Raw genomic sequence first — 13,022 nt, 5'->3', positions numbered from 1 at the left:
TAAATTTCCAAAAAATGGCATCAACAATCGTTCCGTTGAAGATGGGTCATCATGGACGTGTAATTCATGTGGATGAATCGATCACCCCAACAACACTCACTCCGACCACTCTATTTGATGATGATCAACCTGAACTGATGGATCAAAGCAATGAAACAAAAAACCATGTGTTTTCCGATTCGTCCCTATCAACTCCCATTTTTCCAGTGAAAGTTTCATGTGGTATAACAGGAACAACACACAACCATGATGAAACTCCATCTCCGATCGGAAATGATTTTATCAATTCATCCTACTGTCCATATAATGATATTTTGCAACTGTACGACAGGAAAACACACCAACTCCAATTTTACTTTGTGAAAGATGGACAACCAACTGATGACAATACCACTTTTCAATTTTTGAACAATCATATCACTATTGATAATTGTTGTTTCAAATCGTAGGTATTTCGTGGGACATGAGGTGGAATTTGTAATAATTATTGTTTTAAGATTTTTGTGGCTAAAATCACATGAAAGATGTGACATTAATTATTTACCTTATTTATTTGAAAACACTGAGTGTTCGAACATTATTTATTCATGCTATTTTGTAATTACCAACGAGACCAATTTTGAAATTTTTTTATTTGTGAAAGCACGACTTTCTGAAAAATCATCCAATCTCACGAACCTCAAAAAGCCTCTCCCTTTCTTACAACAGAAAAAGGAATTAATAGATTTTTTGACCAACTCAAAGAATATTTTCCAAGAACAATCGGGAAAACACCTTTGGAAAGTTAGCAAAGTTACGATTAGCTATCAAGAAATATTTTCAATTATCTCTAATACAAACAACTCTACTGTAGATCCGAACGTGACACTCTCTCATATCTGCCCAGTGTTAGAAAGTAGACATTGTATGTTTATTTTTAGTGACGGAACGGCGTGTGAGCTGTCATTTCAAAATTACAGACTGGTATTATGCTCTTCATTTCAATTGCAACCACAAACAAACGAACGTTCCTATTCAGAAATTGTATCTTATCAACAATTTCTTCTTTGTCATACGACAAGCAAACAATGCGTCGTTGATATTTGGGATATTTCAAAACAGAAAATGGTGGGAATGATTGATCTTAATCCTTTCTTTTCAATTAATGATTATTCTGAAACCCTTTCTAGATTCCAAATTTCAAATAATGGCCTTTTATTGAGTGCAGTTGGAAAAAATAATTCTATTTACATAATCGACATTGATTCTAATTTTCAGATAACCAAAAAAGAAATCGATCACAACCATGAAGACAATTTTGAAGATAATGACGATACTGAAGGAGACGAAGACGAGGAAGATCAATCTTCAGAGGAAGAAATTGGAGTCTCAATTACTGAAGACAAAGAGACGGGAGTACCAGTTGTTGAATCTCTTCTCCCTATCACTTACACTGCAGACAACTATTATCAATCTCACTGGTATGACAACACGGAGCCACCAAAGAAATCTACCAGTGTATTGTTTGACGCTTCTGATAGCAATAGCCACCTTGAAAAAGACTTGGAACTCAACTCTCCACTTGTCGTTGCCAACAAAACTCGTAGAGAAACTTTGCTGAAGGATTCCATTCATTTGAGAAAAGGATTATCAGGCAATCTAGAAAGTAATTATGAGCATGGTCTATTATCAAGAAAGGACTCACGATTATCGAGCAGCCACATGCTCCTATCTCCAAGAAAAGAAGAAAATATAAGCCACATTGGTGAAGGTCTATTGTTAATCCACAATCCGTTTAACTCGATGATGAACTATTTATTAACCAGTGATAAGTGTTACATTATTCACCATATGAACAACATTGAGAAATGGAATACCTTACAAATTTATGATGTATCGTCTGGAAAACTTGGACATATACAAATGCTTGCCAATGTGTTTTTGACTCCATTATATCCAACAGGATGTCATTTCATTTGTATTAGTAATAAGTATTCTCTTGATCATGGTATTTATCATCTGAACTTCAACATTACCAAAAACATGTTACTCAATAATCTGATCAAGTATGAAAGACAAAGATTGGCGGAACAACTTTGCGATTTAAACGGCTGGGATAGACAATCATTATCTGTGCATGCCATAGAATTAGGATTGAGGTATGTATGGATATTCAATGTTTGTTTTTTAATGTCATCAATGATTGGTTTATCATTAGAAATCGTGAATTATCGGTGCTGCAAGATACTTTACGAAATTTAGATCCACAACAAGAACTGAATGTTTGCTACATTATTGCAAAATTTATTCAAGAAACTAAGTTTTCTCGAGATAGTGAGTTTAAAATTCAAACAATTACTACAGCCATCGGATACATTCTCTCGCTGATTGAAAAGAGAATCAACGAACTTGGAAGAAATCCAAGTTTTGGATTGGGAGAGGAAGATCCAAATTTATTTGATTCCATCTTTTTATTTCAAAACAAGCATGTTCCTATTATCACTGAAAGTGCAAATTCTGTCATTAAGAAACTCGAAATTAGAAATCCACGAAAAATGGACAAACTTATGGAAAGTCAAACAATATCAGAAATTGATGAGATTACTGCAGCTTCCAATGATGTTCACCAATCTTCATCTGTGCACATGATTGCAATCATAGAGGATATTATGAGCTCGAAGAAAAATCTTTCAAAGCCTGAGGAGATTCTGTTGTTATCAAACATAATAGCTTTGCTAAGATCTTACTTACTCATTAATGAAGAAGAACATGAACAAATGGCTACAGCTCAGCATGAAGCACTCCCACTCGACCAGCTCTCTGTGCTTAGCTCTATACCAATTTCTAATAAGAATAAGAATGACAAGAAGATTGATATTACACCTATTGATTTGGTAAGTGCTGGTACATAGTTGTGTTGGTGACAATATGTTTCTTTCATTAGTCTCTTTATAATGATAACTTTAATGATCTGTCTTACTTTGGATCAGAAATTAAAACTGGAATTTCTTTAAACAATGAGGAAGATATGTATAATTATGATCAAGAAGATGAGGATGATCAGGTTTCAGATGCTGATGAAAAGAATGAAGTTGAGTTATTTGAACGGATATTAACACGAGAACATGAATCATTATTCAAGAGGTGGAAACAGCTAGATAATAAGAGCATCATTACTGAGAGTTTGTTGAACGGCCTAGTTTCTTTAGGATTTTCGTTCTTGAAAAACAAATCAATGAAAATCAAATCTGACCTTGGTTCTGATTCTGAAAAGGATGAACATGACACGAATTGTGAAATTAATAATTTTGAAACTTTTAAAGAAGTTGCGTTTAAAATCATTTACGAGAAACTTGCAATAGGAGAATATTCTGCTGCTCTAGAGATGATTGAAAATTTAGGAGAAGACCTTGTGGAGCACATGAGAGACATTGCATTCAACACTTTGGACAAAGACATTAGAAATTACTTAATCAAAGAGTTAATAAGATTGAAGAAATTGAACGAAGAAGAGTTGGAAGTAATAGAATTTCTTCAATTATTGGAAGAGTTATATCCTGATATAAGTATTTTTAAAGTTCAAGAAAAGCTTCATCATCTTGGTTATGGTAATCCATTCCATGAATCATCTGATCTATTTGATTCTCAACGCTCTGAACATGTCATACAGATAGGAGACATTTCGGATATGGGACAAATAAGCAAGTCCAGCAGCAATTCTTTCTCTTCAGTGGAAGAAAGTCCTTCATCTTCTGCCTCTCCCAAATCTGACTCCGATGATGTTGTTTTCAGAAGAAGAACTTCTAGCTTGATGAGAATGAGGAACCCTTCCATGCTCTCGAAAAAGGTACTCACTTTCCAAAAATCCAAATCCAGCTATCTTGTGACCACACTAAGATGGGTCATGAAATGGGACAAGGAAACACGAGAGAGGATATTGTTGGAAAAAGATTATCATGATAATGAATCCTTGAGAGGTAGACTAGCCTTCTGTATCGCTCACCATGATTATGTTGGCATTGTTCGATGGACAAAAAGTGTTCTTCCATTGACTCAACTCCATTCAAAGAAAAAAGTCTACCGGAATTCAGTGCCTTCTTACAGAACATGGAGATATTACTTATGTGTCTGAACATCCAACTTCAAAGAAAGCTTCATCAGCCATGCAACATTGTAATGAGATTCTTGAGATTGTTAAGGATCAATTGAAGTATTGCAGCCCAATTATGAAAGAAATTTTACTCAATAGTTTGGCACTTCGAGGAATTTTCGTGAGAGAAGACACTTCTGATTTTATTTCCTTATTGAAACGGTTCTGTGCCACGTATCAACTATTTTCTGTGCACCCAGTAGAATTTCCAATATTTGAGAATGATCCAATTCTTCTGTTTGACAATGACCGAGATCCAACTCCATCCATTAACACTTCCTTGTTACATCCTCAGGGAGAGTTCAGCAAATTTCACAAGGATTTTATTTCATTCTACATTGAGAAGAATTTACCAAGTGTCTGTTTTCGTTATATAGACAGGTTTGATTTATGGGAATGTTTAGAAAAAGAAAGCAAGATTTTCACAGAAGAATCAAAACCAGATTGGCTTAAATTGATTCTACTCTCCAAGAAAAAATCGAATGTTTGAATTGTCCATGGTCCATGCTCGGTCCGTGTTGGGCATTAAAAACGATCCAAGTATGAACTCTATTCTGAATGAGAATCCATTCATTGCTCTCTCTACTCAAATGTACTCTCCAAAAACTCTGCACGAAGCCATGAAAGAACCATCAACAAGCGAGTATTTCCTGAATAGAACAACCATATCTAAAGCATTACACTCCTACCCTACCTTCCATAATGCCTTATTTGGAGATCAACATACACCAAGTCCATCAAGAAGAGTACTCAATGAGGAGGAACAAATCAACAGCAAGACGATTAATTTATGTTCACATGAAATTTCAAGAGGAAATATTGTCTCCTATCAAAAAGATATTTCTCTCTACGAAATGTTGATCAAAACTAATAATGACATTTCCATAGAAGATATTTTAAATATTGAGGAAGATGAATTGGAAGAAAAGAGTCAAGATTTTTCGCTCTTGCAACCACATAGATCTCTCAAACTCGATTTGACGGATAACTTGTATGATTTTACTGATCATTCATGTTCAATCGAAGAAACTCTTGATGTTGAATATTATCTTGTAAATAAGAGACCATTGGAAGCTTACAAAGAATTTCTGAACAACTACAAGGACAAGAACAAAGGTATTGCAAAACTATTGGAAGATGGTGAGGACGTTTGCTCTCCCTATCTTTATGGAGAACAATCAGAATGTTTAGGAAAATACCTTTCCATAGAGGATCAAAACGAATTATGCCAAAAAGTGAGACATATTGCTATTCATAACTTTGCGGATCAGTGGATCACAGCTTGTTGTAGAATGTTCATTGAATTATGTGCATTTGATGTGTATTCAGAGCTTTATTCGAAATCCATATTAATAGATACTAAGGCAGCCAGAAGAATTACAGAATTTCATTCATCATTCAAGATACAGAGCGAGGAGAAGACTGTCTTGATGAAAAAGCTTGTTGATGACTTGATATCCATTGAAATTTTGGAAAATACAGATAACATGACGATGGAAAAATACATGAACTCTCCTCAATACAGAGTTCTTAAAATGCTTGAGGAAGCAACAGATTCCATGTTAATTGTGGATATTTCTGTTAAGGACTTTCTTGAAAAGGAGTTCTCGAAATCTACAAATGAGTCAGCATATGACAAGGTACAAATACTTGATGGTATGAGAAACACTGGCAACAAGATTTATGTCTCACCATGGAAACTACTTTGCATCTTTAGTGAACTTCATCATTTGCCAGAATATGTGCATCATTTACAAACTACAGCAAAGAGAGGACAATGGATTTCATTCCTTTATCATGCTCAAGATAGTAATGTTCCAATTACCACCGTAACATCTATCGTACAGCAATTCATGCCTGATTCCTTTAAGCAATTTCTGTTGGTTTCTCTTAGAGAAATGAAAGCTAAACAAGATGGAAGCACGCCACTGAAGGTGACCTCGGAATCCAATAATAATGAAGCCTTATGGATGGACTCATCAGGAGAGTCTTCAGATTCTTCAATAAGCAAATTGTTTTTAGAGTTGATACGTACTGAAGAATTACAAAGCTGCTCCAAATCAAGCACCGATATTATTAACCATTTGTTGAACAAGTCGATTAGCATGAGTGAGCCACTTTTAACGATCATTGCCACGTGCTACATTTCCAATGACAATTCAAATGTAGAAACATTTGCGTGCATGAAAACTTGGTTACAATCCATTAAGCAACGTTTATGCAGTGTCGACAAGAAGAGCACTGAAGTAATTTCCATCCAAAAGCTGTCGTCCAAGAAATTAATTGAAGCAATTGAAAAGCAAATTCAAGATTTCTGCTCGAACAATTTTCTCAAAGATGAAAAACAAAGTGGAGTGAATTACATCATTCAAGCATTTCAATTATTCGATAGCACAAATCCTATTGTTCTATTTTTAAGTTTTTATGAAGCGTACCTTTTTGATAACTATGAACGAGCGACACACTTTTTGCAACAATTTGTGAGCTCTGTGAAAGATATGCAAAATGGAAAACCTCTTCAATTTAAACTAGGAGATTTAAGTTGGCTGATTATTACTTCTACTGCACTTGCTCAACAACTTTCTAGGTGCTTGGTATCACAATTCAAAAGAACAAAATTTTTAGAATTGCTTCATTCATCTCAATTCTCATTAGCAGTAGATATGTCAAATGAGTTTGAGAGTATGTACAGCGTAAACAGTCTCTTAGAGAGAGTCATCAATTCTGGTGTCGTCATTGAAACTGACAAGATGAATGTGTTTACTGGTCAACCAAATATGTTCATTGAAACCCTTATTGAAAACAATTGTTTTAAGGAAGCACGACAAGTTGCAGTCATGTTTAGAAAGAAGATCAGTTTCCCTACTGACAAAATTACACTCGCTCAAGCCAACTACAAAATAGCAAAGGTAAAAGGCTTATTCTCATCCACTCATGAGCTCACAATGGCCTACTCTAAAGTCAATGATCTATTTATCAAATTTAGATATCCTCAAGAAGAGGCTGCCAAGTTTTTCCTGGAACAGGTCTTGGTTTTGCAAAAAAGTATTTCAATGGCAGGAATTTTACACTTGTTGAATCTTTCTTTGAAGTGGTTTGAAGGTACCTACTCTCTCACCAAAAGGTCGGTCGAGCTCTCGAAGCACCAGGTGACTCCATCAAGACCTACTAAAGACCTGGAGTTTTTGAGCCACAGTATTATGCTCTTGTCTAACTCACAAGAAGATAGCTCGTCGACACATGTTTCTGGAATTTTAGCTTCATTAGAGAGTAGATTTATTGAAAACTCAAAAAAGTCATCCTCTGTTTCGAATATCGAAGATTTACTTGATAAGGTTATTGACAATTTGCTGTTAAATAGTCAATACGATGAGGCAAAACAACTCTCCTCTTATTACAATTATCAAAGTGGAGTTTTGGAAATTATAGATATTGCCCTGTTGATGGCAAAAGCCAACGACTCGAAAACTCTTTATCAAGAAGCCGAGCAAATGAAATATTCCAAAATGTTGCCCTCCCATCTCTACAAACAGCTCAGAGAAGTGTTTCCACACATCGATGAGATAGACGATGCACAACAAATATTAGACAAATTGCAATTACTGTGCTATGGTTACAAAATGAAGGGGGCTAGAAATTATCTCAAGGTTATTGCTCTCAATTATAGAATTGGGAGAATTCTTCAATTGAATTATGAGAGTGTAATCACCAAAGATAGCTATGACGTTCTAAAATTATTATTGATGCTTTTTGGAAAAGAAAAAATTGAAGGTGTGTTCTGCATTCATTCAACTAAGAAATCTCGATACTGATCGAGCTGCTTATGTATGTGCGCATTATCTGTTTAACACCTACGCAGAGTATTACAAAAATGAAGACTTGTCCATTTTCAAAAATCAAGATGAAACTGAGATTTTGATTGAAGACTATTTCCAAAATAATGCAGGAAGCACTTCCAGTAGTGATGATTTAGATGATCGACTGTCAACGAGCTCAGGAAGTTCATTTTCGAGTTTTGACTTTTCTACTTCATATTCGAGTGTAGCAACAGGTAGTTTCTTCAAGCAGGCCATGACTAAAAACAACAAGCCACCAAAACCTCTCAAAGATTCGCAAAAACAAATTGATTTGGTGAAGTGTACAATGGACGAGTTTGCTGAATTTGCCAATATTTGTAGAGATCCTTCAGCCATCGCTCGACATTTGATTACTTTAGTGGACGCAGAAGAAGAAAATGATTCTTCACAAACCAGTCAAGATAGTCCAGGAAAAAGAAGTTCACGCACTGCAATGAGACACGTCAATAAGCATAATATTAACTTGAAATGCAAAGTGGAACTTATTGTAAGAGCATATCATTGCTATCACATGTCCTCAAGTTTTGAAGGAATTGAGTCGATTTTGAAACGAATTAAGGGTCCACTCATTCAGGAAATTTTAGATGAACAGGATTTTTCTCTTATTGTTCGACTACTTGTGACCATTCCTGATTTTGCAGAATTAACATTTTTATTTGATATACTTATTGAGAATGAACAATTTGAGCTCATTTTGAAAAAGAATTCACAATCGGATCAAGATAACAATAATCAACTTAAAATGGCTCTCTCTTCGTATGTTCAAACTAAATTCCCAGAACAAAACGAAAAACTTGCGATGGTTTACCTTAGATTTAACATGTTAAAAGAATATGGAACTTATTTATATAATAAGGGATGTAGAGGAATCAAAGTAATTCATAGAAGAATAGTTGGTGGAGATTCTTCAGATTCGTCGAGCAATTCTTCCAATTATCAGTCATCTATGGATGAACATGTACCTTTGGAGCATGTGTTTAAGATTGTTTGTGAAAATTTTGATTCGGCAGCATCTTCACTCACAAAAGAAGATTGTTGCCAAACAGCAGTCAAAGCAACCAATTTAAGTGCTCTTGTGAAATTACAACTCAAATTCTACAATGAAACTCCAAATAAGAAGAAACTCCAAAACATGCCAATGATACTTGAACTTTCACCCAAAGAAGCGAGAACCTTTATTCAAAATCATGCGAACTTTGAAGAATCGCTCATTGTTGCCAATGCCTACGATATTAACACCATGTCGGATTGGATTGAGCCAATTTACAACAACAGTGTGAAAAAAGGAGATGTCGAATACTTACAAGTGTTAAAACAATATCTTCCCATCAGTTCCAATTTATTTAGAGAAATTGCAAAGCGTGTGAAAATGATGGACTCGAAACCTCTCAACACCAAAGTGTTAACTTCATTTCACAAATTCCTTTCACAACATTGTTCAGACTATAAGGTGGTGATGGATATCTGTGAGGACATGTTGCATTTTGTGAATTCACAACTGCCCAATTCCTCTCCCGTTTATACTCTTTTTTTTGATTTGAACAAACATGCCATCTCCATTCTTGATTATGTTCCTCCAAGTGTTGGTAACAATAGTTCTTCTCAACAACCATTGGATACCAACACAAGTACAACTTCTCTCAATGCAATGAATGTCCAAGAAGAATTTTCACAGTTCATCCAGTAATAAAGAAATCAGATGATGAATTCATTGTTGATGTGAATTTTCGAAATTGAACACTTTGTGAAATCACCAAAATCGCCCTCTCGAATAGACGACAAAACACTCGCATTGAGAGAGCTTGAAATCTAATACAATGAAAAATGGGTCAATCTGTTCCCTCTCAAGAGGTCTCTTTACCTTCTCTTCAGTTGAATCACATTCCAGATGATATCATTTATCATGTATTGACATTTATTCCTTCTCATAGTATCTTCATCAATCAAATCATGAGAGTTTCACGGCAATGGAAACGAGTGTGTTTCCGATTGGAAATATCCATCGATTTGCACAATCGCCCAGCCAACCATCAACAATTCAAATCCATGATCCAATGTCGATATTTAAACAATTTAACAGAATTAAATTTACGAAATACTCAATTACATCATTTTGGCCTTTCCATTCTTCTCAACTCGAATCGTGTAAGGAATTTGAAAATTTTGGATTTGTCTGAAAATACCTATTTGGATCATGAAGGAATTGAGCTACTTTGTGAATGTCCAAATATTGGAAATTTAAATTCTCTTTCTCTGGACAGTTGTTTTTTGGGATCAAACTCTTTGAGATTACTTTCTTCATCTCTCATTTTACCAAATTTGACTGAATTGAATTTGAGTAACAATAGCATCAAATCCATCAGATAATTCCACACTCTTGCACATTCATTCTCATTTTCAAACAATAATTTCACTTTTTCACAATGTTCTGAACGGTCTTTTCTTTCAGAAGAAGTAGTCATGACTACTTCCATGCAAATACAAGTGTTGTTCTCTTTAAAGATCAAACAATATCTAGGAATTATTCCCCTAAACATGAGACAATGAAAATATAAAAGAAAAGGCGTCGAACTCGAATAATCCAACGAAAGACTCTGAATTCTTGTTTTCAATTTTTGAAATTCATTTGTTTTTTTTGAAATCTCTTTCACTTGATCCATCCAACGATCACAGGACGTAACAAAGAATAAACAACAATGAATATATTCCTCATTCGAAAATAATCGTTTAAAATGATTCAATTGCTGTTCCAATAAACGTGTGAATCGTCCTGTCAGAATAGCACATATTCTCTTCCAAAATACCCAAGTTTGATTATTCAACATACCTGCCACCTGTCTCTTGTCTCTTTCCACTCGGATCCACTTTTAAGTGGCAACGAATCTAAGTTATCTTTCTCTCAGAGGGGTTTTGAATTCAACACATCAAACTGTTGGTCATAGTGTGACACTTTGGACTTTTTGTTGTTCCATAACAAGTAACTTTCACCGATCGCCATTTTAATCTTCAAACGATCCAACAGTTGACACGTCTAAAAAGTCGCTAAAAAAATTTGTTTGCGCTGGTGTCACACATTTACACGTGGTGCCGCTTCAACGATTGATAATTATCTCGATTCTTCTTGATTCTCTCTGTCATTGTTGAATAGTATTGACACTTCTCTGTCAGTAGTCAACAATAGAACGTTGATTCAAAAATAACAACAACAACAAGGAATTGTATTTCATCATCTCTATCCGCAATTGTGGACCACATCATTAAATTCCAAAACAATTCCTTCCTCGTCATTGACTCAAGTCACTTGTCATTCACCACAACTCATTCTTCTCATCAATTATTATTATTCTAAAAAACCCGTTGGATACATTAACATCATCATCATGGGACTATGTACAGGAGGAAGTGCTGAAACAACACAACAAGCACGAGAAAAGGATAAAAAGATTGCCGATGATTTAAAGAAGACTGTTTTACAACAAAATAAGGAAATTAAATTGTTGTTATTGGGATCTGGAGAATCAGGAAAAAGCACTTTATTTAGTATGTGTTTCTTGTTGTTGCTTATCATCATCATCATATTGACAACTTTAATTTCTATATTTGGATAATTGAATGGACAATTTCAAATGGTCATCATGATGATATTTTCATGACCTTCTGACACCTTTTGTGAAACATTTGTAACGCATTCTATGATTGTGGCATGTCACAATGAATTTTTTCACTGATCATTTTCAATCGGACAGAACAACTCAAAATCATTCATCTCAATGGATTTAGCGAACACGAAGTAGAATCCTATGTTCCTCTCGTGCGAGGAAATGTCATCACTAACATGTTAAGATTGATTGATGCAACTTCTAGATTACAAATCAAACTCGACAATGAAGAGAATATACAAATTGCAGAGAAAATCAAAGCATTGGATCCAAATTTATTTGTCGCTGCTAAGGAATTTGACAATGTGAATAGTCAGTTGGGACTTGGAATTAAGAAACTGTGGAACGATAAAGGAATTCGAGCGGTAAGTGTTTTTTTAAAAAGACTGGAATATTTTTCAATTCTCGGACCTATGAATTCTATGAATACACACACAATGAAACATCACTATGAATTCAATACTCACACAATGAAACATCACTTTCTCAACATGTGACAATTCAAAAATTGCATAATGACAGGCCTTTGAACGAAGAAATGAATTTCAATTATATGACTGTGCAGAATTCTTCTTTGAAAACATTGATCGAGTGAGTGCTCAGGATTATGATCCAACCTATGAAGATATTATTAAATGTAGAGTGAAGACCACAGGAATTGTGGAATGTAGTTTTGAAATTGATGGATTAAAATTTCGATTAGTAGACGTAGGAGGACAAAGAAATGGTAAGTGATCCCTATTGGACACGTGAGTCACACGTGAATAATTATGTCATCTTACGTGAATAATTATTAATTGTTATCACTCATGAATAATTATGAATTGTTATTGATAATACAACAACACAGAACGTAAAAAGTGGATTCACTGTTTTGAGAGCGTGACGTGTTTACTCTTTGTGGTGGCCTTGTCAGAATATGATCAAACATGCTATGAGGATGATAAAACGAATAGAATGCAAGAATCTCTGAGAATTTTTGAGGAAATTGCAAATAATCAATACTTTAAACACACGTCAATTTTACTATTTTTCAATAAGAAGGATTTATTTTTGAAGAAATTAGAGAAGAATCCAATATCTGTATTTTTTTCAGATTACAAAGGCGAACCACATAATTTTGAACAATCCATCGATCATATTACAAAAAGCTTTTTGAAACTAATCCGAGAAGGTGATACAAGTAGGGTCTATGTGCATGTGACATGTGCAACTGACACTGATAATGTGAAAACAGTTTTTGAAGACGTGAAAAACACGATTCTGAAGGAAGGGCTCCACACGAAACAACACGCATAGTGCGAAACAATACAATAACACTTTTTTTCAACTGAACTTGTGTGTTGGTTCCAAAACCATCAATGGCTTTGTAACTGT

The 13,022-nt window shown here is 34.7% G+C and overlaps 4 protein-coding genes across 4 annotated transcripts; all 4 read left to right on the top strand.

The window, feature by feature from the left end:
* Positions 1-14: 14 nt before the first annotated feature.
* On the top strand, positions 15-4,619 carry FDP41_009256 (uncharacterized protein; the record flags this gene model as incomplete). Its single annotated transcript, XM_044713195.1, has 5 exons — positions 15-445; positions 498-2,138; positions 2,198-2,873; positions 2,924-4,069; positions 4,128-4,619. 5 exons carry the CDS (start codon positions 15-17, stop codon positions 4,617-4,619), a joined length of 4,386 nt encoding a protein of 1,461 aa, XP_044557068.1.
* A 100-nt stretch (positions 4,620-4,719) lies between these two features.
* Positions 4,720-9,673, top strand: FDP41_009255 (uncharacterized protein; the record flags this gene model as incomplete). Its single annotated transcript, XM_044713194.1, has 2 exons — positions 4,720-7,900; positions 7,989-9,673. 2 exons carry the CDS (start codon positions 4,720-4,722, stop codon positions 9,671-9,673), a joined length of 4,866 nt encoding a protein of 1,621 aa, XP_044557067.1.
* Positions 9,674-9,810: 137 nt separating this feature from the next.
* FDP41_009254 (uncharacterized protein) lies at positions 9,811-10,353 on the top strand (the record flags this gene model as incomplete). Its single annotated transcript, XM_044713193.1, has 1 exon — positions 9,811-10,353. One exon carries the CDS (start codon positions 9,811-9,813, stop codon positions 10,351-10,353), a length of 543 nt encoding a protein of 180 aa, XP_044557066.1.
* A 1,013-nt stretch (positions 10,354-11,366) lies between these two features.
* FDP41_009253 (uncharacterized protein) lies at positions 11,367-12,944 on the top strand (the record flags this gene model as incomplete). Its single annotated transcript, XM_044713192.1, has 4 exons — positions 11,367-11,526; positions 11,733-12,010; positions 12,168-12,372; positions 12,496-12,944. 4 exons carry the CDS (start codon positions 11,367-11,369, stop codon positions 12,942-12,944), a joined length of 1,092 nt encoding a protein of 363 aa, XP_044557065.1.
* Between the last annotated feature and the right edge of the window lie 78 nt (positions 12,945-13,022).

This window comes from Naegleria fowleri (genome assembly GCF_008403515.1).
Source record: "Naegleria fowleri strain ATCC 30894 chromosome Unknown tig68, whole genome shotgun sequence".
Taxonomy (NCBI): Eukaryota; Heterolobosea; class Eutetramitea; order Acrasida; family Naegleriidae; genus Naegleria; species Naegleria fowleri.
This window is presented reverse-complemented; position numbering and strand designations above follow the sequence as displayed.